Here is a 15,433-nt window from a genome sequence, read left to right as displayed (position 1 = left end):
CAAGTCATGGTAAAATGTTGGTTATCACATGCCTATGGTAGTAGTTGATTCTGGAATAGATGAGCATCTGATACAATAAAAATTAAATGCCTCAGTGGTTCCAAGGGGGACAGCTGGAGTATGAAAAATGCTTCTGATGGGGTACCTTTGGCATTGGAGGATAACTTGATGACTCACAGATAAGGTGTATTGAGAGCAATTTGTGTAAGTGACAATCTTGTGCTCTGTGAATAAGTTTAAAGGGGTTGCTTGTGATTGTTAGGCTTAAAAAGTGGTGCCTGCTGTCCATTTTAACTTTCATCTAAGAATTCCATTGTCACGTGGTCGCCTTTATGTTTGTTTAGGACAGTGGCAGCTACCAACATGAATGAAACAAGTAGCCGTTCTCATGCTGTGTTTACCATTGTTTTCACCCAGAAGAAACATGACACTGAGACCAACCTTTCCACTGAGAAGGTAGGAGAACTTTAGTCTCTGGGCTTGAGTTGTGTAGAATGGGAATTTTGAGAAGTCCCTGTTGCTACCCTCTGCATTTTGTGGAAGGGAGGAAAATTGCCCTTTTGCTTAACAAAGGGTATTTTATATCTTCTTCTTGTCATTTGTATTCCACATGAAACCAATTGTGAGCATGAATTCTTAAGTGAAATTGCGAGATAGGAAACAGGGTTAAGAGAAAACCAATCCAAGACTTTGGGTCTCAAAAAATACTCTATGCAAGAGAGTTAAGCAGTCTATGGGGAGAAAATCCTTCCTTTTCTTCTTGACTGGATCTTCTTAATTATCTTACTAGCTTCTTTGGTATGTTTATATATTTTTTTTGAGTTCTGGTAATGTTACTGTGGGATAAAATGTTTAAGCAAACAATTCAGCAGACAAGATATGTTTCATTCTTGGACAATAACTGCACAGCAGTCCCGATGTTCTTCAGTTACCTTTCGGTGTTCATCTCTTGTTTTTTACAATAGTTAAATATAGTAGATTTTGGAATTAAACTGCTTGCTTTAGATTGTGGTTCTGCCACTTTTTAGCAGTGTTAACTTTGATAAGTTACTTAATCTCTTTGTGCCTCAGTTTCCCCAGCCTCGTAGGATTGTTAAGAGGATTAAAATATCAATATAGGTTAAGTGTGCATAATAGTGCCTGGCACAGAGTAGCCACTCAATAAATGTTAATTTTATTGTTCATCATAAATTTCTGTTGGATTCTGCTCTGCCTTCATTCCGAAGTAGTATGCAGCCAGAATTTTAAATCTGAAGTTAGACATATTGTACTGGTAGTTATAAAAGATCCTGTGCCGTATAAACTGAGTACTTTATGATACCAATATCACTAAAAATAGAATCACACTTTACTTGGTAACTTGTTTGTTTTTAGCTTAAAATTATTTTTAAAAATATATTCTTCCTATAGGTGATCAAATAACTTGACACTGCTTAGCCAAAGGTTACAGTATTAATGCTGTTTAGTACTCAGTATTTGTCTGAATGGCACCAAGGAACATCCTACATAAAAGCATTTTTTCTGTTCTTCCATAATGTCAGATCTGCAAGAATAATGATTTAATCCCATAACTATAGCTTCCTTGATAATCCATTTTTGTCTAAATTTTCCTGGGGCTTTATTTTTTTAACAACTGCATCCAGGTATTGTTGAAGTAAAATAAACCACACATTTAAAGTGTAAAATTGGATCACACGCAAGTACTCCTGTAACACCAATACCATAATGCACATAATGAGCAGTTCCAGTACCCCACAAAGTTGCCTCATGCCCCTTTGTAATCTAACTGTACGCCTCCTTCCATCTCCATCCTCAGACAATCCTAATCTGCTTTCTGTCACTATGGAAGGTTTACATTTTCTAGAATTTTATATAAACGGAATCATATAGTCTGTGTGCCTGGCTTCTTTTACTTAGTATAATGATTTTGAGATTCAGCTGTGTTGTTGTGTGTATCAATAGTTCACTCATTTTCATTGCTGATTAGTAGTCCACTATATAAATATCTCACAGTTTGTTTATTAGTTCATCTGTTGAAGGACATTTAAATCATTTCCAGTTTTTGATCGTTACAAATGAACATGCCATGAACATTTGTGTACAAGTCTTTGTGTGGGTATTTGTCTTGGTTTCTCTTGGTAAATACCTAAGAGTGGAATGGTTAAGTCTTATGGTAGGTGTATATTTAGCTTAAAAATCTGTCAAACTGTTTTCCAAAGTGATTGTCTCATTTTCTATTCCCACCAGCAATATGTAAGAGTACCAGTTCCTGGAAGCTTCATTTTTAATATGCCATCTAATGGGTTAATGCGTTTTATATATTTTTGTGACACACCATTGTAAAATAGGTCTTATTTATCCTAAAATTACTTCTTTCAAATCAAGATAGTTGCTGTGGACTTTTTTGCATACTCTTCCAATTGACTACAGTAGATGTTGTCTTTGTCTTTTTATGCCATATAAGAGCCCTAATTAATACTTTTAGTCTTCTCTAGGCTTTAATCTTTTAATTTCCTGCCTCTAAATGTTTTCTACTCCTACCTTGCTTATTTTCAAATTGCCCTAAAGTTACTGTTCTTTACCAGGTTAGTAAAATCAGTTTGGTGGATCTAGCGGGAAGTGAACGAGCTGATTCAACTGGTGCCAAAGGGACTCGATTAAAGGTATTTATTTTACCAAACAAATGGCCTAGTTAATAAATGTTCTATAACACAGGTCAGCAAACTATGGCTAGTTGGCTAAATCTGGCCCACTGCCTGTTTTTGTAGATAAAATTTTCTTGGGACACAGCTACGTCTATTTGTTTATTTATTGTCTCTGATTGCTTTTGTGCTACAATGATAGGGTTGAGAGGTTGCAGCTGAGACCACATGGCCCACAAAATCTTTACAGAAAAATTTTGCCAACTTCTAATCTATGACTTCAATGAAAGGTTAAGTTACATAACATAATAGTTAAAGAAGACTTCATGGTCAAGTGAGAGTTGAATTGTATTTTGAGAAACAGGCAGAATTTGCGTAGATGGAAGTTAGGGACAGTAATGGGAAAAAGATACACAAGATACAGATGTGAGAACAACATGGTCTTCTCTAGAGATATGCTTAACAACAGCAGAAATTTCATGTCAGTGAGTTGTGGGAAGAAGACTGCATCTGTAGGTTTTTAGAACACAGATATCTTGAAGATGCTTTAGGACTGTGAGTTGGGCATGTGGTCCTGGAATGTCATCAAGTGGAGGGGAGGAAAAATGGAAGATTAAAGGAGTTTTTTAGAACTTGTGGTCATAAATAAACAAGTAATGTTAGCATATGGCTAGTTGTATTTTATGTATTATATATGTTGTGGCAGTAGTAGAAATTTTTCATCATAATTCTTTCATGTTTGTTATTGATTTCAGGAAGGAGCAAATATTAATAAGTCTCTTACAACTCTGGGAAAAGTCATTTCAGCCTTGGCAGAGGTGGTAAGTGTTGTACTTCATTGTAAGGGAAAATTTGTTCAGCAAATGTACTTGATGATATTTTATGATTATTTATGAAGGCTGTCCTTTTTTGGCCCTTTTATGTAATCCTGCCTTTCTCCTTTTAGAAAGCTTTTCAGATAAGATACTAGGTATAACATACTTTGATTTTGTACTGAAAGTAAAATAGATTAAGGAGAATGAAAGTAAATAGAGAGCTGTAAAGGCTAGTAAAAACTAGGTCTTTACAAAGACGTAAGTTTTGACTATTTTTTGAGCCTTATTTCATATCTCTGATAAAAACCTAGTGTATTTATTACATATTCTTTTCCTGTACAATCTTTTCTAAGTAGGCTGCAGTGCCTTTTGGAGCATTTTGAGCAGTTTGCCTTGATGAATGCTGTTGATTTGGGGGCCAATAATATATATATTTTTAAGTAGTTTTATTCTTTCCTGTTTCTTAACAGTAGAACACTAAAGCTGAAACAATTTTTGCGTAAGGGGCTTCATTATTTAGGTTAGAAGCTAAGGAAGCATTAGTCGTTGTGTGCTCTAATTTAGTTTAGTACCTTGTTTGAATCCCTAAAAAGAAGGAAATGCCTTCTTGCTTATTGGTGAGAAGTCATATTCAATTTATGACTTAAAATTTAAACAAAGTAGTTTCTATTTGGAGGCTTATCCTGTGTTCTCCTTCTCTCTTTTATGCTTTCATCTGCAGGATAACTGCACCAGCAAGGTACGGTGGGGTTGGTAGAAATGAACCAGCTGTAGAATCAATTGCGATGATTTTAAATCCCCAGCAGGATGTATTGAGGCCTAAGTAGAAATGGAACCTTCAAAAAACTTTTTGTTATTTGTTTTCTGGCTCTGGAATTTAAAATTGCTGTTTAGGGTGACCATGAATCATGAGACTTCACACCAAAATTAATTTAGGGAACATGATGTGCTTTCGGGAAGGAATTCAGAATAAAGGAACAAGAGAGAAATTTGAGGAAGCTTCTGCATTGTGTTTTCTTACGATGTTTCTCCTAGTGATTTATAGGACTGTCACTTGAAGAAGTCTCCTGTAAACCTCTAGAAAGGGCGACAAAAGAAATTTCTTAAGGGTAGCATTGTAAAACACACCTGGTTTCTTGAAATTATTAGTATATTTTTCTTAAACCTCTTTGTATTATCTTTACTTGTTTCCTACCATGAAAAGTCATGGATTATTTAAATTGTTAAAAAAAAATTTTTCTAATCTTTGGTTTTACATATAGTGAACGCTGCAGAATTAAGTTAAACATCTAATTGTGTCTAGAAAACATATTATTTGCATCCTTTTTAGTCCAAATATAGTAGTTTTTCTTTTCCTTATATTTCTGTACAGATGCTCTAAATTTATTAGTGCTCTTTTGCATAAATAATAGAGCACTCAGCAGTTTATTCTGAATTACATGAGTAACATTGGAGATAGAGGCAGTATCTGCATTGAAATATTTTATACTTACATTTTAAAATATATAGATTTCTTTATTCCCTGCTTCTCAAAAATAATTTAATAAAAAGTAATGCCCTTTTCTGTTTTTCTCTGCTTATTGGAAAAAGCTGCCTTAGATTCAAAAATCTATCTGCTATTTGATGTTATACATGTGTGGATATTCTTCAAATATCTAATCTAGGTCCCAGAACCATGAAGACTATTAAAACTTAGTGATGAGAGTCGGCCTGGTAGTAGTGCAGCAGTTAAGTTCATACCTTCCGCTTTGGCGGCCCCAGGTTCAGCAGTTTGGCTCCCAGATGTGGACCCATGCAGGCTGTGGCAGGTGTCCCACATATAAAGTAAAGGAAGATGGGCATGGATGTTAGCGCAGGACCAGTCTTCCTCAGTAAAAAAAAAAAAAAGAAAGAAAAAAAGATTGGTGGCAGATGTTAGCTCAGGGCTAATCTTCCTCAAAACAACAACAACAATAGCAACAAAAATGAAAAACTTAGTGATCATTCTAACTTGTCTAGTTCAGTTGCTCATCTGTTAACATTCATATCAGCTAAAGGGAAAGTTTACAAAGTATTTATCTGTATACTTCCTACATTGCTCTGTGCCACAATAATTTGCAAATGATATTTTATAATTGCTTTTGTAAAACCCAGTTTAATACTTTGCATCTGTCATAACAATTACAGATCAGAAATAAATTTTAGTTTTTATATGAAAAGCATAATTTTTGGTGAATTAAGATATATTGTTATTTCCACTAGGGAGGGAAACAGGATTGTTATCATCCACACTTAATAGTCTTTTTTTTAGAGAAGTTAACATCTAAGTAAAGCTTTTTATGTAACTACTGAAGCACTTATTTTTAAAAAATTACAGATGTGAGAACAGGTGAGATTAATTTGTGTAAGAGAGCAAATAGAAAAGAAATGGCTAAAATTCTGGGATATTTTCAAGTAGAAAAGATGGAAGTTTTATTTATGCTTCTTCATTTAGATACTCCTTAAATTTACTCTAATTGACAAGAATGAAAATAGAACATTTTTGGCAAACTGACCTTGCTTATTTTCATAGTACTGTTTGCAGTCGTTGTAACTGGCAGCCTAAATCTTGCGGTGTTTTCAGTAAAAACTGTAGGTAATGTGGAGTATTTAGGTGCAGTAGAGAACTGGAAAGAGATGAACTGAGTCTTAGGCCTCAAGAACTTTGTGGTGGAATGAAAGTCCCACTAAGCTGTGAATGACTGAGAAGGTTAGTTCTCCCTAGAGGTCTGTGTAATTTAGAAATGGAACCTGCTATGGGAAATGACTTTCTTTCTTTTTTTTTTAAAGATTGGCACCTGAGCTAACAACTGTTGCCAATCTTCTTTCTTTTTTTGCTTTTTCTTCCCAAATCCCCCCAGTACATAGTTGTATATTTTAGTTGTGGGTCCTTCTAGTTGTGGCATGTGGGACGCCGCGTCAACATGGCCTGATGAGTGGTGCCATGTCCATGCCCAGGATCTGAACCGTGGAAACCGTTGGCCGCCGAAGCCGAGCGAGTGAACTTAACCGCTTGGCCACAGGGCCGGCCCCAGGAAATGACTTTCTAATTGGTGGAATGTGTGTCTGTGGGTGGAGTGAGATGAGATGGAGGGGACATTTTTGATAAGAGATGGAATTAAAGTGCCACTTGCCTACTTCCTTTCCTCCTCAACAAACCAGGAGTCAGCTACTTAGTACTCCTTTTCTGAATATCCATGCTTTGGAAGAAGTAGATCATCCTTAGATTAATTTAACCTCAGACTATACCAGGAATGGATTCTAAAACTACTGATTGCAGGGGAGATGTTTATCAGTGAACCTTAGCTTTCTCCTTAGTAGCTTCTTGAGTTATCATGACATAGTAGTCAGCCAGCAGATATTGGAGTAGCTATTATCTGCAAAGCATTTGCATTAAGTTTTACTTTCAGAGGATATAATTTCCTCCATTTCAGCACTGGCTTTGCATTGGTGCTTTTTGCTTTATCCTGTGGTAATGAGGATTACAGAGAGCGACAAATAAACTCTTGATATATATAGAAAATTCATCTTTTGCAGTCTTTACAAATCTCCCCATTAGCAAATTACATCACTTTCTTAGACCTTTTCACTTTGAGTCCTAACTAATGGTTGGATTTATTTGGGGCATAATTGCCTTTCAAAGAAACCAAATGTCTATTACTTTACAAGCGTTACTAGATACGCAGCAACCCACTTAATGATTTGAGGGTTGGCCAAATAAATTCATTAACTAAATGACTCGTACCTACATATCCAACCTGGAATGCACCACCTTCATATATTTGCCGCTCTGCAAAAGTAAAAATAATTCTTTGAGAATTGGGTATTAGATGATATTAAGGAATTCTTGATAATTTTAAGTGTGATAATGATCTTGTAGTTATGTTTTTTTAAAAAAAGTCCTTCTCTGTTTGAGATATGTACCTGAAGCATTTATAGGTGAAATGTTGGATTTGCTTTAAAACATTACCAGCTCTAGAAGACATGATATAGACAGGATATTAGATAATAGTATTGTATCAAAGAGAATGTTTTTATTTGCTGTAGTGTTTAGCGGTAAAAGGATATAGTGTCGGCAGTTTACTCCAAAATGATTCAGGAAGAAAAACTGTAGCAAAGTGTTTGAGGGATAATTGAAACCTAATTGGCAAAATATTGATAATGGTTGAAGCTGCATGATGGATATATGTTAGCTTATTATACTACTCTCTAAACTGTTATATATGTTATACCTTCTTCAAAATAAAATATAAAAATAAAAATTTTCTTTATTGCGTGAGTTTTGGTTATTTTGAAGAATTGAAGCTGTGAGTGTTAAATTTCAACAGTGATGGAGTTCTACTGTAATTTAATTTACTTGGGAATTTTAGACCGACTTGCCTTTTATGTGAATTATTCCTCCCTAATAACGCTAAGGCCATTTCTTTCTGTTTAATAGAGTAAGAAGAAGAAGAAAACTGATTTTATTCCCTACAGGGATTCTGTACTTACTTGGCTCCTTCGAGAAAATCTAGGTACGTTAACACTGGTGTGTAGTTATCTTTTTAAAGCTGTTTACTGATTGTCTTTTGTGGTTAATTGTCCTATGTGTCTGTTTTGGAGAAGAAGAATCTCTAGATATCCATGTTACTAGTACTTGAGTGCTTCTTCCTTCTTTTCATTTTTACTCTTGATTTAAGCTGGTTGGATTTGCTTACTTTTAAATCAAGGTTTTCTCCCATATCTGTTGACTTTAGGACATGAACTGTGTCTTCCTGACCACACACCTACTTCAAATTATTTCTCCTTCTTCCTCTTTGAAAACTCCGTGCTCCTTTGAGGAGCAGATGATCAGATATTACCAGCCCTTAGTCTTTTTTGCTGATGTTTTCGGACCTTCCCATCACTGCCTTTCATTCACTGTTCTTTTAGTCCCTTTCCCTCCTTCTCATCAAGAAGGAGGTAGTGATCAACTGTGTCAAATGTTGCTGATAGAAGGAAGAGGCTGAGAATGACTTGTTGGACTGTTTACATCACCAGTGATTTTCACATCACTGAGAGCAGCTTTGATGGAGTGACTGAGTTCTTTTTTTTTTTTTTTTTAAGATTTTATTTTTCCTTTTGACCCAAAGCCCCCCGGTACATAGTTGTGTATTTTTAGGTTGTGGGTCCTTCTAGTTGTGGCATGTGGGATGCCGGCTCAGCATGGCTTGATGAGCGGTGCCATGTCCCTGCCCAGGATTCAAACTGGTGAAACCTGGGTCGCTGAAGCAGAGCACGCAAACTTAATCCTTCAGCCCCCGGGCCGGCCCCTGGCTGAGTTCTTAATTGGAGTGAGAAGCGAGAAACTGGACGTAGTAAATCCAGACACCAACATTTGAGTGTAACAGCACTTGGCATGGAGACATTCAAGAAATTTGTTGACTTTTTGTTAAATCTTAGGATCTGAGATCGTGCTGATTTGACGTATTCACTAAAATTCTTCTTTCTAAGATGAGTATGATCTGAGATAATCATGATTTATCTTTTTAGGTGGCAATTCTCGGACTGCAATGGTTGCTGCTCTGAGCCCAGCAGATATCAACTATGATGAAACTTTAAGCACTCTGAGGTACTCCAATTTAATCCCAATAGCTAAATAGAACATAGTGCCACCACAAGTAATTTTTTATGACTTGGATGCCATGGATTTTCTTTGGCTGTATCAGTAGTCATTTGTGTAAGTAGTGTTCCATTCCTCTCATAACAATGAGAATGTGAGGAAGAAAGGATTTTTATTATAATACAGTTTACCTCTTTATGGTGTTCAGTTTCGTTGGGAAAGGCAGGAACTTTTTCATAGGAAAGGTATTAAAAATCCCCAAGTGAGGTGTTTGGATAACTTTTAGATATTAGTGAAAGTTTTCTTATAATGCTCATTTCTATAAAAAGAAGTGTTCCCTTGTGGTGTTTGTCATTATAGAAATGCTGAATTCATAAGAAGTAATACAATTATGAGTATATGTAGCATTAAAAAAATTATTGGCAGGCGGTTTTCTAATAGGATATTTCTATATATGAATAGGTTCCATTACTTTAGTCCAGAACTCCATACTCTTCTCCCATTGAAGACACTTTTGATATAATGGAAGGAATGCTATATAGTCTGACAAATTAGTTTTGAGTCCTCTCTGGTATTTATTTCCTTTATGATCTTGGATAAATTACTTAAGTTTATTTGAGCCTTTTTTCCATCCTTTATAAGGTACTGTAAAGCTTTCTGCAAACGTATTAAAGTCTCATAAAATATGTAAATGCTCAAGCAGTTTGTTTTAGAAATAATGGTATGTTACTTATGAAAAGGAGAGCATCTGAGGAATGGCAACAATGAATTTTCTTTTTGGGTCTAGATATGCAGATCGTGCAAAACAAATTAAATGCAATGCTGTTATCAATGAGGACCCCAATGCCAAACTGGTTCGTGAATTAAAGGAGGAGGTGACAAGGCTGAAGGACCTTCTTCGTGCTCAAGGGCTAGGAGATATTATTGATAGTAAGTAAATTAAGGATCAGCACAAAATCTAAACCTTTCCTCTTCAGAGTTCTTACATTTAAACTTAGATTTAAGGAACTTGATTAAGCTAGATGGTAGAAAAAAGGGTTTTTTGTTTTTTATTTTTTCTTCTTAAAAAACCCAATGAAAATGATCTCAGAATTCCTTTATGTAGTATGTACCAGGCTATCCATTTGAACTCATGAAATTAGTTTTTAAAACGTGAATATTCCGCTACTTGTGTTTCTGTTAGATTTCTCTTTTAGATCAGCAATAAAGTTTATTTGGAAGTTAAGCTTATTCTCATTGAGAAATTAATCACTTCATAAATATGTTACATGAAATTTTTGTTTTTCTGTTATGAGTTTCTCTGGATTAATGTAGTAGCAGTAATATATGTATAAGAAACCCACCATTTCAGTCTCCTTTCAGATCAGATATACCTTTCATTGATATCTTTCCCCTCCTGCAAATTGATTAAATGTTCCCCACCCCACTCCCTATGAATATATGAAGGGGAAGATCTCTACTTCCTTATCAAGTTCAAGAATTAGACTTCCAGAGAGTATTGTTTTACAGTCTTATCTCAAAATGAGTATTTTTTTAACCTTAGTGATCTGCCTATGTAATGTCTAATCAGAAGTTCTGTTAAGTGAGTTAACTAGATTATTCAGGTAGAATAGTACGTGGGTTTATTTTAAAAGCATATTTTTGTTTTTTGAGTGTAAAATTGATGTATTGTTTGGAATTCTAATAAGATTTTCAAGGCTTCTTTTAGTTTAGTTCTTCTTACTGGTGGGCATCTAAATTTAGATGAATACAGTTTGTAAAATGATACTATATTCTAAGTTTATTTTTTCATTTTCCCAAATGCCAAATACTGTTCTCTTCCCTCTCTGTGTCACTACTGAACCTGAACTTTGATCCTTCTTGTATTTTCCCTCCTGCTTACCTTCAGTTGATCCATTGATCGATGATTACTCTGGAAGTGGAGGCAAATGTGTGTATTTCATGTATTGGTTATTCCAAGTACTCTGACTTGCTAATCTGCCTCTGCTGGATCAGCCTTAAAATGAGCTTTGCATGCCAGCAATCCTAACAGGGAAATCCCAGACAGAGCGTACTGTAGATTCAGAAATGATCCTGTTTTTGCCCTTCTTCATTTAGCAAAGCAGTCTTCACTGAATTTCAGTCTGTGGCTTGAATAAAATCAAGAGGCTTAAGAGTCTCTTGTTTCTGCTTTTCAGTTTTTCCAGTTATGTGATTAAACTGAATACAAAATCTTAGATGGTGATAGTGATGTCAGCAGCTCATATTTACTGTGTTTATAATGTGCTAAGCTCTGTTCTAGGTACCTTAAATATATTATCCCATTAATCCTGTTAATGACTGAAAAAGTTTCATTATGCCTATTTTACCAGTGAGGACACTGCTGCTTGGAGTGGTTAGTTTGCTGCTGAGCTCCCGTGGTTTTTATGTGTTCAGATTGGGTAGTGTAACTCAGAGCACTAGCTTTTAATCATTATTACACCTTTTTTGGCCTCTTGAGATCCTTCAGGATGTCAATATTTAATAGAAAAATCCTTTTTAACTAGTTATGTAATTCTGAGCTTTAGTGTATATATAATTAAAAACAATCACGTCCAGTTGGCCAAACTCGCCATGATTGAGTAGCTCTGCATGTTGGGTTAGCACTCACCTGTGGTTATGCTAAGTTAGTTTCCTCCATATCTTGGGCCTCAGCTTACTTGATGGTTAGGTTAACACTTTTTTTTCTTCTTCGTGAATTACAAATTAAATTTTAAAAACTTGAATGTCTAGAATTTGTGCTTGAAATGAGGACATTCTTTAGAGGATCACACCTCATTGTTTTCTCTGTATAGATCATTAAGTTGTGAGGAAATAATTTCTTACCTTTTAAGATAATTCATCAAGGAATTGTTATCTTAGAAGAAATGAAGAATCTTGATATTTTTAGGGGGGTAACTTTTAGATTTTTTTTTCTTTTTATTCAGTTCATAGTTTACATTGATGTGAGATTTCAGTTGTACATAATTTCTAAGTTTTAAATTTTTATTGGTTTGTTTATTTAGGAGGCTTGATAGACAGGAAATGCATAGGAGGAACTACATGTAGCCCTGGCCTCTGTGATGAGGTTAGGCCTTGAAGACGCTATAATGTTCCAACACAGAGTGACTCTTGGACTGGAACAGCTCTGTCTGAGATTTCCAAAGCTGACCAATACTGGTGTGGAAAAGACACCGTCTTGTTCTTGCTTTTGTGCTCCAGGTGGTGTTGCTGCCAGCTTGTTGTCCTGCTCTTTTCTGAGCAGTTGTGGAATCTCCTGAAAAGCTCTGCATGACTAAGTTTTAATTCTGCATCCGTGCAGGAAAGCAGCCCTGACTACTTCTGAATTTCTGTTTTATCTACTACTCTTAATTCTTTTTAGGGCTTGCATGTGTCCCATTGGACCTTCTAAGCTCCGTCCATTCTACTCTTTCTTACCTTGCTGCCATCACCTGATGGCCAATTTTTTGCTCCAGTTTCTGTCGTCCTTTTAAAACTTGCTTGTTTTCCTCTGTTCTATATTTGCAGATGGTGGTTTTCAAACTGTCTTGAAGCAACCACTGGTTTTTAAGGGGCTTCAAGAACTGACTTTGATTAAGTAGAGATGAGTAGACCCAGAGAGAGCTAATAATATTTTTTCTGACTCTTTGTGTTGACTCGCATTGTATCCTTTAAGGAAAAGTTACTTAGTTTTGATATGAATTTTAAGCAAGGTAGATTTTCTCAAATTTAAAATGAACTAATTTTAAAATAGGAATGCACCGATACCTATGGTGATCCTTTGGTGTTTGTTTGAGGAGGACTAAGGAAGGAAAGTACAAATAGTGAATTAATGAATTTTGTTTTTTGTGGCTCTTTATACCAAAACTAGGTTTAAAAGCAAAATTTACAGTTCTATTAAAGACCTTAGTAATGGAAGTATGTCCCTAAAACTTGAATTTCATACTAGGAACTTGGCTTACCAATGACTCATGGTCATACTGTTAGGCAAAGCAAGAGCCTTACTTAAATTAGCAAGTAATCAGCCTTAATTTTTGCTTGCTCTAATAATTGAATGTAAACTACACCAAATTCGTTAATTTGCTGACTCTTCTTGCCTTTTGAGGCAATCAGTCGGCCCTGAGTTCTTAACCAGGACTTACACAAAATTCCTGTCATTTCTACACTTACCTCTCCTTTTTTAAAAGGCATATTTAAAAATATTTGATTAGCATGTTGAAATGTTGCTATACGAAGGACACCACTACTAAGTGCTCAGATTTTTGTTCCAACTATAGAATTTTCTTGGGAATTTTTGCTTGGGAATTTGGGAATGCCATAAAACACTGGGCTAGGCTGATATATATTATTATTGATAAATAAATGATCATCTTTTTCCCTTAACTGTTAGAAACTACTGGGATTTAAGAGTTGTGTAAAACTAAGAAATTGTAGATTTGGAGCCACAGAAGGAACAATAGCATGGCTGTTTAGGGAGACTGCCTAAGGAGTAACCTTTCAGGTTCTGGTTACCCTCCACCAGATACAACATTAGCCCACACTGGAACTGTTTAGTTTCTAAATTCAGAAGTGGTTCTTAACCTCTAGATACCAGTATTAAAGACAGACATGTTTTAGAACTGCCATCTAGAACAATTATAATTTGCCTTTGTATTATAACGTGTCTTTGTCTTGGCGCTTTAATACTGTCCTTTCTTACACTGGTGTTCCTTCCTGTCTTTTTTCTTCCTCTGCTCCTTTCCCTCCTTTCCACTTTTTCTGCTTTCCCTTCTTTCTGTCTCCCAGATCTGAAAGATTTTCAGAACAATAAGCATAGGTACTTGCTAGCCTCTGAGAATCAACGCCCTGGCAATTTTTCCACAGCATCCATGGGGTCCCTTACTTCATCTCCATCTTCCTGCTCACTCAATAGTCAAGTGGGCTTAACATCTGTGACCAGTATTCAGGAGAGGATCATGTCTACACCTGGAGGAGAGGAAGCCATCGAACGTCTAAAGGTAACTAAAACTTCAGACTGAATGAGAAGTATTCTGTGTAGCTCCACAAGGCAGAATTAGGACTGATAATTACTGAGAATTTGATTCAGCACATAGAAGAACTTTCTCTTACAGGTGTCCTGAAAGTGCAGTTTGCTGCTTTCTAAGATAATTAATTTCTTTTCACCAGAATGCTTGAGTCTGATATGGCCAGGCAGAGATGGGAGAAATGCATGGGCAGATCATAGGTTGGCCATGTAAAGTAACTGATAAGTAGGTACTTTAATTCTGAGTTAGTTTATAAGTCACAGTGAAATTGTTTCACTAGAAATTTAGTTGGAAACTGATTAATTCGTTGGAAACACCTGGTTTCATTTGAAGACGAAATTTACATAGAGCCATGCTTCTGTTAGTAAAATAAATATACAATCAAAAGAAAGTTTGAACTTTCTGTATCAGAGAAAGAGCAGCTGTAACAGATTTATTCAGAGACACGTGAAATGATACCTTCTGGAAGTTCATAGAAAGCCTTGCAACCCTGTGATCGCTGCTGTGGAAGAGCTCCCTCTTCCTGTGCTGGTGCACTTGGTGTCATGGGCCTTAGTGCTGTGTGCTTGAGTCTTAGATGTGCAGGTCACCTGCCATGGTGCCCAGGTTTGCTTTTCCAGCCTGTTGCTGGCTCTGTCAGGTACTTTTTTGTCTCTCTCAGTGAGCATAAAAGTTAGGAACAGCAAAGCCCTCTGACTCAGAGGTTCTTCCTCTCCCCTCAGTGACTACAGTGAGAGCAGACACTTGTCACCTGGGGTGCTATCCATCAAATCACTGTGACAGCAGCACAGATGCTTTTTTTTTTCCTGCTTGTCACCTTGATCCATACGTTTTGGCCTTTGTTTTCAGGAGTGCCAGGGTAGGAAAAGCGAGGAGGGCAGAGAGACTTTTTGAGGAGCTGGGAAGTTGGGAGGAGTCTGTAGCTGACAGTCCTCTTCATGTTGCAGTCAGTGTTCTGCATGGTGCTGCTCGTGCAAGGACCGGTGACAACAGTGACCAACTGAACAGTTAAGGACTGAAAGGTTTGCTGAGCCTTTCACCACTAAAAGGGGATTAGCTTGATAATTGAAGAAGGCAGATACTTTCTTTTTGGTTTTCAAATGAGGCTGAAAAAGATTTTATGTGAAAAATGGGCTTCTGCTTCGTAATCAGCCTACCTTTTCCCTTGGCATTTTACTCACTTCTAAAATAAGGTGCTTTGGAAACTAAAGTAATGATCTTGTGTCTTCCTTCAGAACATGTTAATAGAAAGCGGGTGAAGTTTTGAATACCTGGCAAGGGTTGAGAGGGAGAGTGAGAAATCTTTTCATTAAATGTTGCAAATTGAAGGGTGATTTCTGCTGTTGTAAAATTGAC

At 36.2% G+C, this 15,433-nt stretch overlaps 1 protein-coding gene across 33 annotated transcripts in view; it reads left to right on the top strand.

Moving 5' to 3' along the window:
• Window positions 1-15,433, top strand: part of KIF1B (kinesin family member 1B) — a 134,908-nt gene that overhangs the window by 42,245 nt on the left and 77,230 nt on the right. For 11 of the 33 annotated variants that reach the window (XM_070610855.1, XM_070610851.1, XM_070610841.1 and 8 more), the window contains exons 7-13: window positions 345-456; window positions 2,586-2,663; window positions 3,398-3,463; window positions 7,914-7,989; window positions 8,987-9,065; window positions 9,844-9,986; window positions 13,917-14,050. In XM_070610855.1, the coding sequence (XP_070466956.1) occupies window positions 345-456; window positions 2,586-2,663; window positions 3,398-3,463; window positions 7,914-7,989; window positions 8,987-9,065; window positions 9,844-9,986; window positions 13,917-14,050 (688 nt within the window). Of the gene's footprint in view, window positions 1-344; window positions 457-2,585; window positions 2,664-3,397; window positions 3,464-4,178; window positions 4,197-7,913; window positions 7,990-8,986; window positions 9,066-9,843; window positions 9,987-10,944; window positions 10,987-13,838; window positions 14,051-15,433 lie in introns of all 33 variants that reach the window. The other 22 variants (XM_070610844.1, XM_070610842.1, XM_070610828.1 and 19 more) reach the window with 5 other exon arrangements.

This window comes from Equus przewalskii, chromosome 2, assembly GCF_037783145.1.
Source record: "Equus przewalskii isolate Varuska chromosome 2, EquPr2, whole genome shotgun sequence".
Taxonomy (NCBI): Eukaryota; Metazoa; Chordata; class Mammalia; order Perissodactyla; family Equidae; genus Equus; species Equus przewalskii.
Note: the sequence above shows the minus strand (reverse complement) of the source record. Positions and strands in the feature narration are given on the sequence as shown.